This window comes from Lactuca serriola, chromosome 9 (assembly GCF_051521515.1).
Source record: "Lactuca serriola cultivar US96UC23 chromosome 9, Lser_US96UC23_V15, whole genome shotgun sequence".
NCBI lineage: Eukaryota > Viridiplantae > Streptophyta > Magnoliopsida > Asterales > Asteraceae > Lactuca > Lactuca serriola.
In genome coordinates, this window is record NC_136416.1 from 36,088,341 (window position 1) to 36,100,604 (window position 12,264).

The 12,264-nt window shown below is 32.8% G+C and overlaps 1 protein-coding gene across 1 annotated transcript; it reads right to left on the bottom strand.

Annotated features, from left to right (window-relative positions):
- Window positions 1–5,244: 5,244 nt before the first annotated feature.
- WRKY49 (WRKY DNA-binding protein 49) lies at window positions 5,245–7,476 on the bottom strand. The gene is made up of 3 exons (XM_079020084.1): window positions 7,100–7,476; window positions 6,735–6,878; window positions 5,245–5,875 (listed from the first exon to the last, which is right to left on the bottom strand). Exons 1-3 carry the CDS (start codon window positions 7,339–7,341, stop codon window positions 5,401–5,403), a joined length of 861 nt encoding a protein of 286 aa, XP_078876210.1. The 5' UTR covers window positions 7,342–7,476; the 3' UTR covers window positions 5,245–5,400.
- Between the last annotated feature and the right edge of the window lie 4,788 nt (window positions 7,477–12,264).

Below are 12,264 nucleotides of genomic sequence, written 5' to 3' on the forward strand. Positions count from 1 at the left end.
ACATGTTGATTGCTTGACTTGAAGCATATGATTTGATGTTTAATTTGTGATTCTATTCTAGTGATTATGTTTTTGTTTAAACTAGAATCCTTGAATTTGATTTGTGTTTGATTGGCCACTTTCATGAATTGAATTTTTGTGCAGTTAATTAACTTTTAGGGCACCTAATCGTTCTATTGAGTTAATAATTGGTAACAAGCAATAAGTTTTCTTATTGTAAAACATATATCACATGTTTTCACACTTCCGAGCATATGAGAAGAAATGAACATTGTTGGGAAGCTTGTACAAAACTTAATGCGGTTTTTCAATACAATCTAAAAGCGTGTTTAGGTTGACTTAGTAAAGCTAGGTCTAATCAAAGAGCGTGTTTTGGTTAGATAATTTGGCAAGCGAGAGTTATTAGAGCGTGTTAATATCTTTCAGTACCAACATAGAATAGCAATCTTGAATTACATCAAGTCATAATCAAGTTGAACAACAACATTGAGAACTAGAACTAGAACCGTTCAATCAATTTGTTTACAAATCTATTTCAATTTGTGCATGCTTTTAAAGTAGATTGTTATTTAGTTATTTACTATTGCAAACAAAACCCCCCCTTTGTGACCAAAGTACCTTGTGCAAAAAGGTATCGACTTTTGTCCCGTGTCTCTGTGGTTCGACCCTGCTTGCCTTGTACTACTTTTTAGTGCATTAAAGCAATGTATTTGGAGTCTATTGTACCCTTATTATTTGTTGGGTTTGACACGCCTAACAATGTTGAATCTTTTCTCCCTCATGTTTCGAGTTTTGTCACTGATCTCCATTACTTCATAATGGAGAGACCGACTTCGGATGTTCGAGCGAGCCTCTTATGTCGGCTCTTGTTAGGGTAAGGTTCCTTAATGATTTCTCTAGCTCCTTACTCTTCGTCTGATTCCTTCTCGAAATCCTCCCCACGAACCCCCTTCTGCTTCTTCATCAACTCTTTTGCTAATTGTTGTAGTGGAGTGGCTAAATCTACCTATGTTGTTCATGCGAGAATAGGAATTCCTAATGAATCTATGATATTAATAAAAGTATCTCTATTAAAATTTTTATGTTGATCCTTACCGGGTCCTCCTATAATCACATAGTGTATACAGATTATATATAACCAAGATTAAGTAGACCTTCGAATAAGTGATCCTACTCTAACTAAACAAGGAACAAGAAGTAGAGCGAAGATCACAAATTCTAAGTCTATAAAATCTTAATTATATATAACCATGGGAGTATACACTCCATAATAATATACTTACTAGTAAGGGTCTTCTAGTTTTCACATAAGTTATAATTTATAGCACCTAAAATACTCCTATAGTATTTTAATTATATGTTTTATTCTAATGTTCCTTTACATGTGGAGTTGGTAAGTTTTAGACTTGTTGCAACACCACTACCATTCCCAAACACATGTTGGTCGTATCTCAAATAAATATAGTTGATCAGGCTATATTTATCTCAGATATGATTACATAACTGTCCAAATTTGACTGTAGTGTCCAACATTTAAATAGTTTTTTTTGTTCTTATTATGACATTGTGCTAGTATGTATACTTTTATAAAATACTTATATTTTTAAAGTATACTTCCAGTTAGAGTGTTTTAGTCCCATTGTATTTATAGTTGTATATCTTGTATAGTTTGATATAGTAGTTCACTATAAACAATGCTATGATACCAATCTGTCATACCCCCAAACCGGAACAGCGAAAACGTTCGGGGGCGGAGGACGTCATGTATAGTATCACAATAATTGTATAATAGTAATCAAAGCAACAACAACCATTGTATTAATAATATAGAGTTTACATTGTATTCATTTCACATATGATTGACTCCAAAAGTAAATAGCAAACCAAAGACTTCAAGTTACTATGCTCCATCTTCTCGAACCTATGCGCGTACCTGTCTACTAGTTTCCTGAGAATACAAGTGATTTATAAAGTGTATCAACATTTAAGTTGGTAAGTTCATAAGCATTTTTTTTAGAAAATAAGTTCTTGTTCCTTGAAAATGTTTATGTGTTCCTTCAGAAGATCCTATATTTTCTTAGTAAAATGGAATGTGTCTTAGGCCTTAAGACCAAAATATATATGTTTCTTATGCTTAAAGAATAAAATATGACGCTTTGAATTTATATAAGCAATGTGACCCATATTAGTTCCTACTATGGTTCCTTAGTGTATTCTAGTTATATGTAAACAAACATCGAACGGACAGTTGATTGTGTGATTCTGCCCTAAGCCCACAACCAAACAAGGAATAGGAAGTAAGACGGAAATCACACATTCCACTGCCTATCGGATATTATTTATATATAACCCTGATGTATAAACTAAGAAATCATAGAATCAACAATAGTGGTCCTAACCGAAGAGTAAGTAATCGTATTTGTTTCTAGAAAGTTGAATTGTAAACTGCTTGCTTGTAAAATAATGATGTTTATCCTAGAAAATCTTATATTTTCCTGGAAAATCCTATATTTTCCATAAAACCGAATTGTAGTCATAAACATTCTAAGACGAAAAGTACAAGTATAACTGCCATACTTAATTTAATGATATATAGTTTTATTCATAAGTAAAACTAGATGAAGACGTGTGTGCAGTGTAAACTAGATGTGAAGTTAATACCCTTCTATGATCATTTATATAACCCTGATGTATATGCTAAGTAATCACAGAGTTAATACCCCTTTAAGACTATTTGAGAATACAATATTACGTAAATAATTAGTTAATGCTTATTGTGAGAGTTCATTATAACCATACTAATATGACTGATGACCTGTACGACGTTCTTCAGGCGTCAGAAAGTTATGACATTTGTCACCTCAGGCCTGGCGGCCTAACTATTGCAAGCAACTTAGGAGCGGGATTGTCAGTACCGTATAGATCTATACAGAAACTCACGGTCTCCCTCTAGGAGACTCTAGTTATAATTCAAGATTTTAACGGGTACCATGTTTGGTACAACGAAGGAGTGACTCACAATCCTATATTAACTAGTTTACATAAAGTGTGTGGTAGTTATATTTTCCTTGTTATCGCATGTATTATCCTTTTATATTATTTACAATGTATAATACAATCACATTTTTTTTTATATAATCATTCCTTTGACCCAAACGAGTAAAATAACGTGAATGTTCCCCAAACTATACCTATTATAGTTTATCTTGTTGGTTTGAAACTATTTATATGATCTTTTATATAAATCTAAAGGTGTATTCCAACATGAAAATATGAAATCAGAACATAGTATTTTGGTATTAAAACCCACTAGATTAGTAAATGACTATATTATACCAAATTTTACTAGTAAAGCTATCTTGTAATAAAAGTTCCCAAAAGTCATGTAGTTTTACAAATCATAACTTTTCTTATGATTTTATAACATAGATTATAATTGTTTTAGCTATATTTAAATCACAAATATTTATACTAAAAACCAGTAAAAATCATAACTTAAGTAAATAATATTTTATCTTTAACATAAGATGAAAACATGTAAATATTTGTGGTATAAACAAAGTTTTACTTATATTCCCCCTCCCCTAAAACATGAAAAAGCTTGAAAATATGGGGGTATGAACTCAACTTGGTTTGGTTTGGTGGATGATTTGGAATAAGTAGAACAAGATTTCGAGCTTGGTACTTGGTTGGAGTGGATGAACTTCTAAAAATGATTACTATCCTAACAATATCAGCAAACAATTATGTGTGTAAAAATTGTGGGACTAACATATAATCAGATATAAATACTAGGGGATTATGAAAATACTTACTAAAAATCTAAGGCAACTTGAAGAGTTAAGCCTTTAGCAAAACCTTGCTCTTGTTCTTGAGAGGATAATTAGAGAGAAAATAAAGGAAGTTGGGGAATGAGAGAATTGGTGGGGATTTGTATTTGTTTACTGCCGAAGTAAAGGATGAAAGGAAAGATGGGATATGTGCTTGGAGATCCGGAGGTTATAGTATGGATATTTGTTGGATAATGCGTGGTTTACTGGGACTACATTGGAAATAGGTGGGATATCAAGTCCTAGAGTCAACCATTTTTGTCTATTTCTTCCTCAAGACCGTAAACCTTCTTGGGAACACTTTATTGTGACCGAAATCACCCCATCCCTTGGGGATTTCGGTCCTAATGGCTCTAGGATGGGTTCACAGCCAAGTATGGTCGACAAAGGGGTGTTTACGGCCAAATATGAACCATTAAAGTAGTTTTCAGCCAAGGTGCTTTCTATGCATTGAGATTTTTGTTCTAGGTTCATCCTAGGGTGTGTTTTCGGTATTGGGTGTTCTAGAGTGGGTAGGGTACTAAATCTAGATACTAATAAACAAAGTTCACACTTCATGATTTCTATTCCCACATTTTGACTAGCCTCGTTTTATTAAACTTGTTTACTTTCAAAGGGGGTTATTTATGATATGGTTTTCAAAGTTTAAGTATATAATAACTTATATAAAACATGCTCTTCAAGGCTTTTAATGTTCTAGGGCATCAGGTTATGTTGTGAATTCACTTATGCTTGGTTAGGGTTTAGACCTTGTTGGTTCCAAAACTTTCCAATTGTGACACAAAAGTCGTAGACGATGGTTGGACGGTCGACTAGGGTTAAGTGACTAATCAGTCCAAAGGGGGATTTATTGATGCCTAGGCGGAAACCCTTAATTGTAATAGAATTTATTTTTTAAAAATTAAATAATCTTGACATATTTAGTCGCCTAAATATTTAAATCATCGTATATTATAATTTAAGCCTAATTGGAGATCTTTGTAACAGTTTTACTCATCTATCATCATAATTTAATCACCCATATCATAAATTTTAATTAATTTGAGATTTTTTTTAAAATTTTGACTGTCTGACCTTTTTACCGTCTAGAACACCTAGGGCCACCTAGGAATGCTTATAGCCTCTCAGGACCGACTCTGCTAACTCTACCGACTAATATTAATCGTAGACAATAAATGGCCACCTAAACCGCCCATATCGCTTTTTACAACATTGGTTGAATGGGGGCAAACAAGAGGAACAAATGTGTAATTTACTCTAAATTAAATCAAATCCAAAAAAACCTTTAATGCATATGCTGAAAATATGTAATTTGCTCTTGATAAAAGCAACTTACCAACTTTCACAAAAAGTAAAAATAATAAATAAAATAAAATCAAATAAAACAAATAAACAAACCAAAAACAACACAAAATAAAACAAAACAGATGTTATGTATAAATTATTAGTTTATACGATCAAAATCATTATTATATTTATATGGAAAATAAAGGCACTTAACACTTTTAAATGACAACTTCGGTTATTGCATACATGTCATATATTATCTATTACACACTATGTTGTAGCATCAGTATTTAGGGGACCATGAAAACGAAGGGGAAGCCGGTGGAGAAGGATGAGAGGAAGAGGAAGAACAAGATGTCGATGAATTTGTTGTGTAAATCATAGGATTCCGGATGACTAATGGCACCATGTCCTCAAGCAGTCCTTGTGAACATATTGCTACTTCTTGATCAATTGATTCTTCTTGAAAATCTTTTATCATGGTTGGTGGTTGGTGATCAAGACAAAAATGTCTTGTGTTTTCATCCATGTCCTTGGTTGGTTGTTGATAGTTTTGATGTGCATCTTGCTCAAAATTGAGCGTTCTAAACTTCTTAGTAGGTGGGTCAGGATTATCTGATTGTCCAAACATGAAAAATGGGTACATGTAGTGAAGGTGAAGTCCTTCATAAGTGATGATTAATGTATCAGGGTCATCATTCGATCGCTCAACTTGCTTTTTTGCACCGCAACGTGGGTTGGTGCATTTATAATAGCTCCTGTATTCATAAAATCGTATTTGTTTATCAATAGATATAATGGTTGAACAAAATGTCATTTAAATATTACAATATTAATGATACCGTTTAATTACATGTTTTTTGAAATCATTAAAGTAATAAGGATTAAAGCAATGAAATAGCACTCAATAGAATAATAAGGATTAATTATAGGGATTCCATAATTGTACTGCCCTTCTTACTAACTTAAACCATAGACCTCTTCTTTTAAAGCAAGAGAACAATTACTAGACTACCAATTATTTTCAACCTAAGAGCTATAATAAAACAATTTAATAGTTTATCCAGTTAAAATTTAATCTAAAAAATAGCATTATTTCTATTCTAATATTTATAAGCAACTAGGGAGTAATTAGTTACCTTTATAAACAAAACCATTTTTTTTTGGTTACAGCAAAAAAGAATTAGTTACGTTTATAAACAAAATATTATTTTATTATAATAAATGATTATATGATTATCTTTTCGAAATTATAAGTTTAACCAACTCCTTTCGTCGTTATTAAGGTCTTTGCCACAAATCAACAATGCCTTTTTTCGTGAACTTTCATGAGAATGATGAGATATAGTACTAGATGTCATATGGTAGTCACCTGTATGTCACATCAATGTCATACTAGCATCTTAACCAAATAAACCGATCAAATTTTGACTGAATGACTTGGATGTGACAAATTTGGATAGCTTAGTGACATAAAACATAAAAATTAAAGTTGAATAATCTATTGTATATATATAAGGCAAATGAGAAAAATTGGTAATTAATTATTGCATGATGTTATATGCCTGATAATAATAATAGTGTGTTGTTTTAGTAGAATTCTGACCATATCCTTACCTGGGGTTAGAGCTGTTCTTAATAGACTTCTGACCATACTTTCTCCATTTATAACCATCATCGGCCATTACATTTCCACTACATTTTACTTTCAGTACATACTTGTTCTCAACCCTGGACACTCCTCTCTCCATATCTGAAATTCTGCACACATATATAGTAACTTGTTAAGCATGAGCTACTATATTAAAAACCTCAAACTAGCTATACATATAGTTATACATATATTAACATATATGCACCTGTATATTTTGCAATTAATATGAAGTAAAAGGAAAACATATTTACAACAACTGGGACAAAAATTTGATGTGTTTTCTATAATACAAAGAAATGAAGGATTATCATTTATCAAAGAACAAAACCTGGTTAATGCCGACAGCTCGGGAGTATTATTTGTATAACTTGAAGCCACTAATGCTTTTCCAATATCCGTTATTGTGGGCCCAGAGTATATGCTTGATATCAATTTGTTTACCGAGTAATTATCTGGATCACCAGCGATTTCTTGAGGCGACAAAACATATGGGGATTCGTCATAAAGAAGCTCTCTCAGAAGATCATCTTCGAACCCTTGTGACCAGTTGCATGCCTCCGATTCCTTCATTGTAGGTTTGACAATTTAAATACGAAGAACCAAAAGGGGTGGTTGTATATTTGCTTATGATGAAGTGGGTAAGGTAAGGTAGAGGTTTATAGAATGAGAGAAGGTGAGTGAGAGTGGAGTAGATAAAAGAGGATTTTGTTATTTTTTGTAGTAGGCACCAAGTGTTCTTTAAGCGACTTGGATTGCAATGATGAGTTGACTTTTTATTTATTTATATTGTTGTTGATGTCAAAGGGTCAATTCTGAATACAGTAAAATTTCTCCATTATATTCACCATGAAAGGTCAGTTTTGGATCATGTTTATTTTGCAGCAGCATGTGGCATGTGAATCAACTACATTAAGTCATTACCCCTCCGCTACCCTACAAATTAACCAGTCATACGATCAACATTGAGAGATAAATCAGCACATTTATTGCCCAAGATTATCGAAGGTGATAACAAATCTGATTCTTAAGTCTTAACTCTTTACCCTAAGGCTAAGCGGAAATATGTCAAACCTGATCTATATATATATATATATATATATATATATATATATATATATATATATATATATAACTTAAAATTTCTCAAAATATGATTAACTATTACAAGTCAAAAAATTGTTACCGAATCTTCAATAACTAAATTAGGAATAGTTCTGATTCGACCAGCGAGGTGTAATTTTCTGCTTTCTTTTGGATTAAAAATCGTAACTACGTAAACGAGATATCATAAATATTTAATGATTAACTTTTTGATATATCGTTAGTAGTTCCTTAAACGAGACCTAAGTGTAAGCTTCAGTCTCAGAGGATTGTGATGAAGAAAGAAAGATTAGATATTTGATGCCTTCATGACGAGGTAATTAAGTGTACTGGTCTATAGATCGAGAAGAAGAGTTGGGAAATTGTAGGTGGGTTGACTTTTGGAATAGAACCAAAAACGCCATTGATGAAAGGGAACAGACATCTGTGAGTACCCATTGCCTGGTAGCTTGGCTGTATTCTTTCCTTCGGGTTCGTTTCTCGTGGACTTGTTTGTCTCTTGCATATGCATAAAATTTTAACATCCAACAACTGGACCATGCATACCTAAACCATCATCTTTGTCGTCTTATTCAAAAGTCAATCACTATTAATATGAATAAAAAACAACGTCGTCCCCTCCAAGTTCGTATTCTTTTGTTTATTTTGTTCGACCGACTAATACAAAAAATAAATAAAATAGCACTTTTTTAGTTTCTAAGTAACAAAAATAACCAATTTTTTCCGGACCAAATCAAAACCGATGAAACCCACTACTCTAGCCCGATGCTTACACTAAAAAATCCGGAATAACCATTCCAAAATTTGAAATTCCGAAGGTTGTTTTACATGTATTCCGGATAGAGTTTTGACTATAAATTCATAAACCAATTGAGTTATACTCTTTTAGTTTACTAGCATTTAAAATTATAAACAATTATTTGTATTTCAGAATCTGTAAATCATGTCCGAAATACGAAAACAGAACTCCGGAATATCTATTTTTGTAATTTTATTTTTCGTTTTACACATACATAGAGCCATATAAGTATCTTAAAGTGTGTTTAGAACCAATTTTTTAATAAGGAAATAAGGCAACTAGGAAATCCGAAATAATAGTATACATTTGGAATACGAATATCAATTCTGGAATGATGTGCGAAATAACACTCTGTAATAAAATTTGATTTTTTTGTTTGATATTGTTTAATAGTCCGTATTAGTCCGAAGACCAATTCACATGGATGTTAAAAAAAAGTGGTTTTTACAAACAAAAAAATTGTACTCCATTTACATGAGTTTTCAAAATTGCGTCCAATAAAAGTAAAATCGAATCACAAAAATGTCTAATAAATATTTTATTTTATTTGTATGGTAATGTATTAATATTGTTGTTGGAATTTCTTTTGCAGATAAAAAAACCAAGATGATGAGTTAGAAAAATAAATATATAATAAACATAAAAAAAATAAACAAAGAACCAAAGGCACCTATAAATAAAGAAAAAAATCAGAAAAATGTTAACATTTAAATTGAAAGCAGATAGAACTCTGAAAGATGAGACCAAAGCAAGTTTAAATAAACCTATTATTATTGACTAATTGCAAATTTATAATTTTTGTTATGGATACGTTTTAGCAAGTTCACTTTAATTTTGGATATGTTTATTCAAGTTGGTTTATAATGTATATTTTAATATATTATACTTTCAGATTTCAACATACAGTTACCGCCTTCTATGGTCATGGAGTATAGATTCGTAATTATCAATGTGCAAAACAACAAATAGTAATACTGGAAATCTTGTTATTGTTTTCTATGGTCATGAAGTATAGAAAACTAGCATTTTTTACTATGCAAATGCTTCTTAGTACAATGTCTGAAGATATATGATAGTTTGTGAACACAATGGACATCATCGAAGAAGCATGCAAGACAAGTGCAACAATAGAAGAACGAGTCCAAATGACTGATAATGGGTTCAGCCTAATTAAGACCTACATGGAATTGTTTGAAAATCATGTAAACATTGTGAGTTTGCACCAGATGCAAGTTCACGGTTATCTTGTAAATGAACTCTAATTTTTAGTATTATAATTTCTTTTGAAACTTAATTATGTAAAAGAAATTTTAGGGTTATCTAAAATGGAAATGCTTTTCATTAACATTAGTTAAACGATCGTTACAAAAGCTATACATACTTATATTGGTTTCCACAAATTACGACATTATAAGGGATACATATTTTGTTCACGGTCAATATAATATCTTCTAATTCTAACATTTGTTAGACGGTCTTATTCTGAATGAGGCTTATCAATCTCCACATTTGCATCTCAAATCCACTTCTCAGCTTCTTTGATTTTTTCATAGTGTTAGCAACTCATTTTTCTTTTTCATTTACTTTGTAACATAACAAAAATATTACTCAAAATTTTTAAATTGTTAAGTTTGAATAAAACAACATTCTAAAAACATTGTTCATACAACCCAGAAAATAAGTATATCAAACATCATGAAAATCAGAGAGTGTCCCGAAAATAGAATTCATAGGGTGTGTGCGATGCAGTCAACTCGAGCTCTTCCCCTTAGAACCGGAAGTACCTAAACTATAAATTAAAAACCATAAGCACAAAGCTTAGTGAGTTCGCCAAAATACCACATACCATACATACAAATAAACATGTAATGGGCATGTAACATCCAAAAATATGCTCCCAAAATTTTCGATTTAAATAATAGATAAAAAAAGTAATTTTCCATATCATCCAAACATTTGTAATAAACCAGTGTATCAATTTGTCATAAATCAGAGTAAAACATTATAACAAAATCTCGATGGTGTGTGCGATGCAGTCATCTCGAGCTCTTCCCCTTGGAACCAAAAGTACCTGAAACATAAACTGAACACCATAAGCACAAACCTTAGCGAGTTCCCCCAAAATACCATATAGCAAACATACAATAAACATATAGTGGGCCCAGCCCGGTTATTGGACCCTGTCCGGTCAATAGGCCCCGCCCGGTCATCGAGCTGAGCTCGTAAAGCATATAAACACATACACATGTAATATACATAACATACAGATAGTCATTAGGCTTCGCCCGACATTGAACCTTAGTCCAATAACATATAAACATAGGTACATGGAAGAGTCACAAAGATAACTAGCATTTTATCAGCATAACATAAACATGGGTCGACATTGGTGCCTTTAACCCGCTAAACCCGGAAAGGAAACTCACCTCGAATGTTGAATGATAACTGGATAAATATCGGCCCTGAAAATCAACTCTACTCAACCCCTAAACAGAAACAATCCCACAGATACCGATCAATACATCAAAACCCTAAAAGGTCAAACTTGGTCAAATTCAACGTTCTGTGTTGACTCAACTCACCGAGTTGTTCTTCAACTTGCTGAGTTTCCTCATTAATCAACAGAATCACGAAAGGTCGGTTCAACTCGCCGAGTTCACCCATGAACTCGTCGAGTTTCCCCTTTAGCCAACAGAATCGGGAAAAATCGATCCAACCTGCCGAGTTTACCTATGAACTCGTCGAGTCCTTCAGGAAACACACCTCTTAATCCATTAAGCCACCATTCTCGAAACTAAAAGGTCCACCACTCAGATCTGGACCAAAATATCGACTAGAAGGGTAAAGTTTCCAACTTTACCCTTAAGAACCATCTTAATGGGTAGAGAACCCAAACCCTTAGCTTAAAAAGTTAAGGCTTAAACAATAAGCACTTATTCATCAATACAAAGCTCCATAATATAGATATGGTCCTCAAAGGCTGCTAACACACGTAAAGTTTCCAACTTTACTCTCAAGTATGCATAGAAGAGACTCAAATGTCCAAAAGAAGCCATAAGATGGACTTAATGCATACACGGTGTAACGTTTGGTTCCTGGTATGTATTTAATTTATAATTTATTCTAATTTATAGAACAACTCGACAAGTTGGGAGCCCCAAACTCGCCGGGTATAGATCAAAAGGAGTCGTGCATTTTAAGTGACCTACTCGACGAGTTAGGAGGCCTTAACTCGACAAGTAAGCTGGCAGATGTGAAACCCTAATTCACGGGGTTTGCACCCTATTTAAACATCTTAACCCCAAGGTGTTGGCCTCATTTCTAGTCTCCACTGTCCAAAACCCTATCTTGAAACCTTAATGCTATTGTGAGTGTTTGTGAGCCATTTCAAGTGTTTTAGTGTGTGTTTTGAAGCCACTGGAAGAAGGAAAAGCTTGAGGACACAAGAAGGAGTTTATAGATACAAAATCCTTGCCTCAGCCACGACATTTTGCTGGTATAAAGCTTGAACCTTGCTTTGTTGTCTTTTAGATCTCCATTTTGGAGTTCCTTGCTTGTTTTTGGTCCAAATATGATTCATGGGATTTGGATGT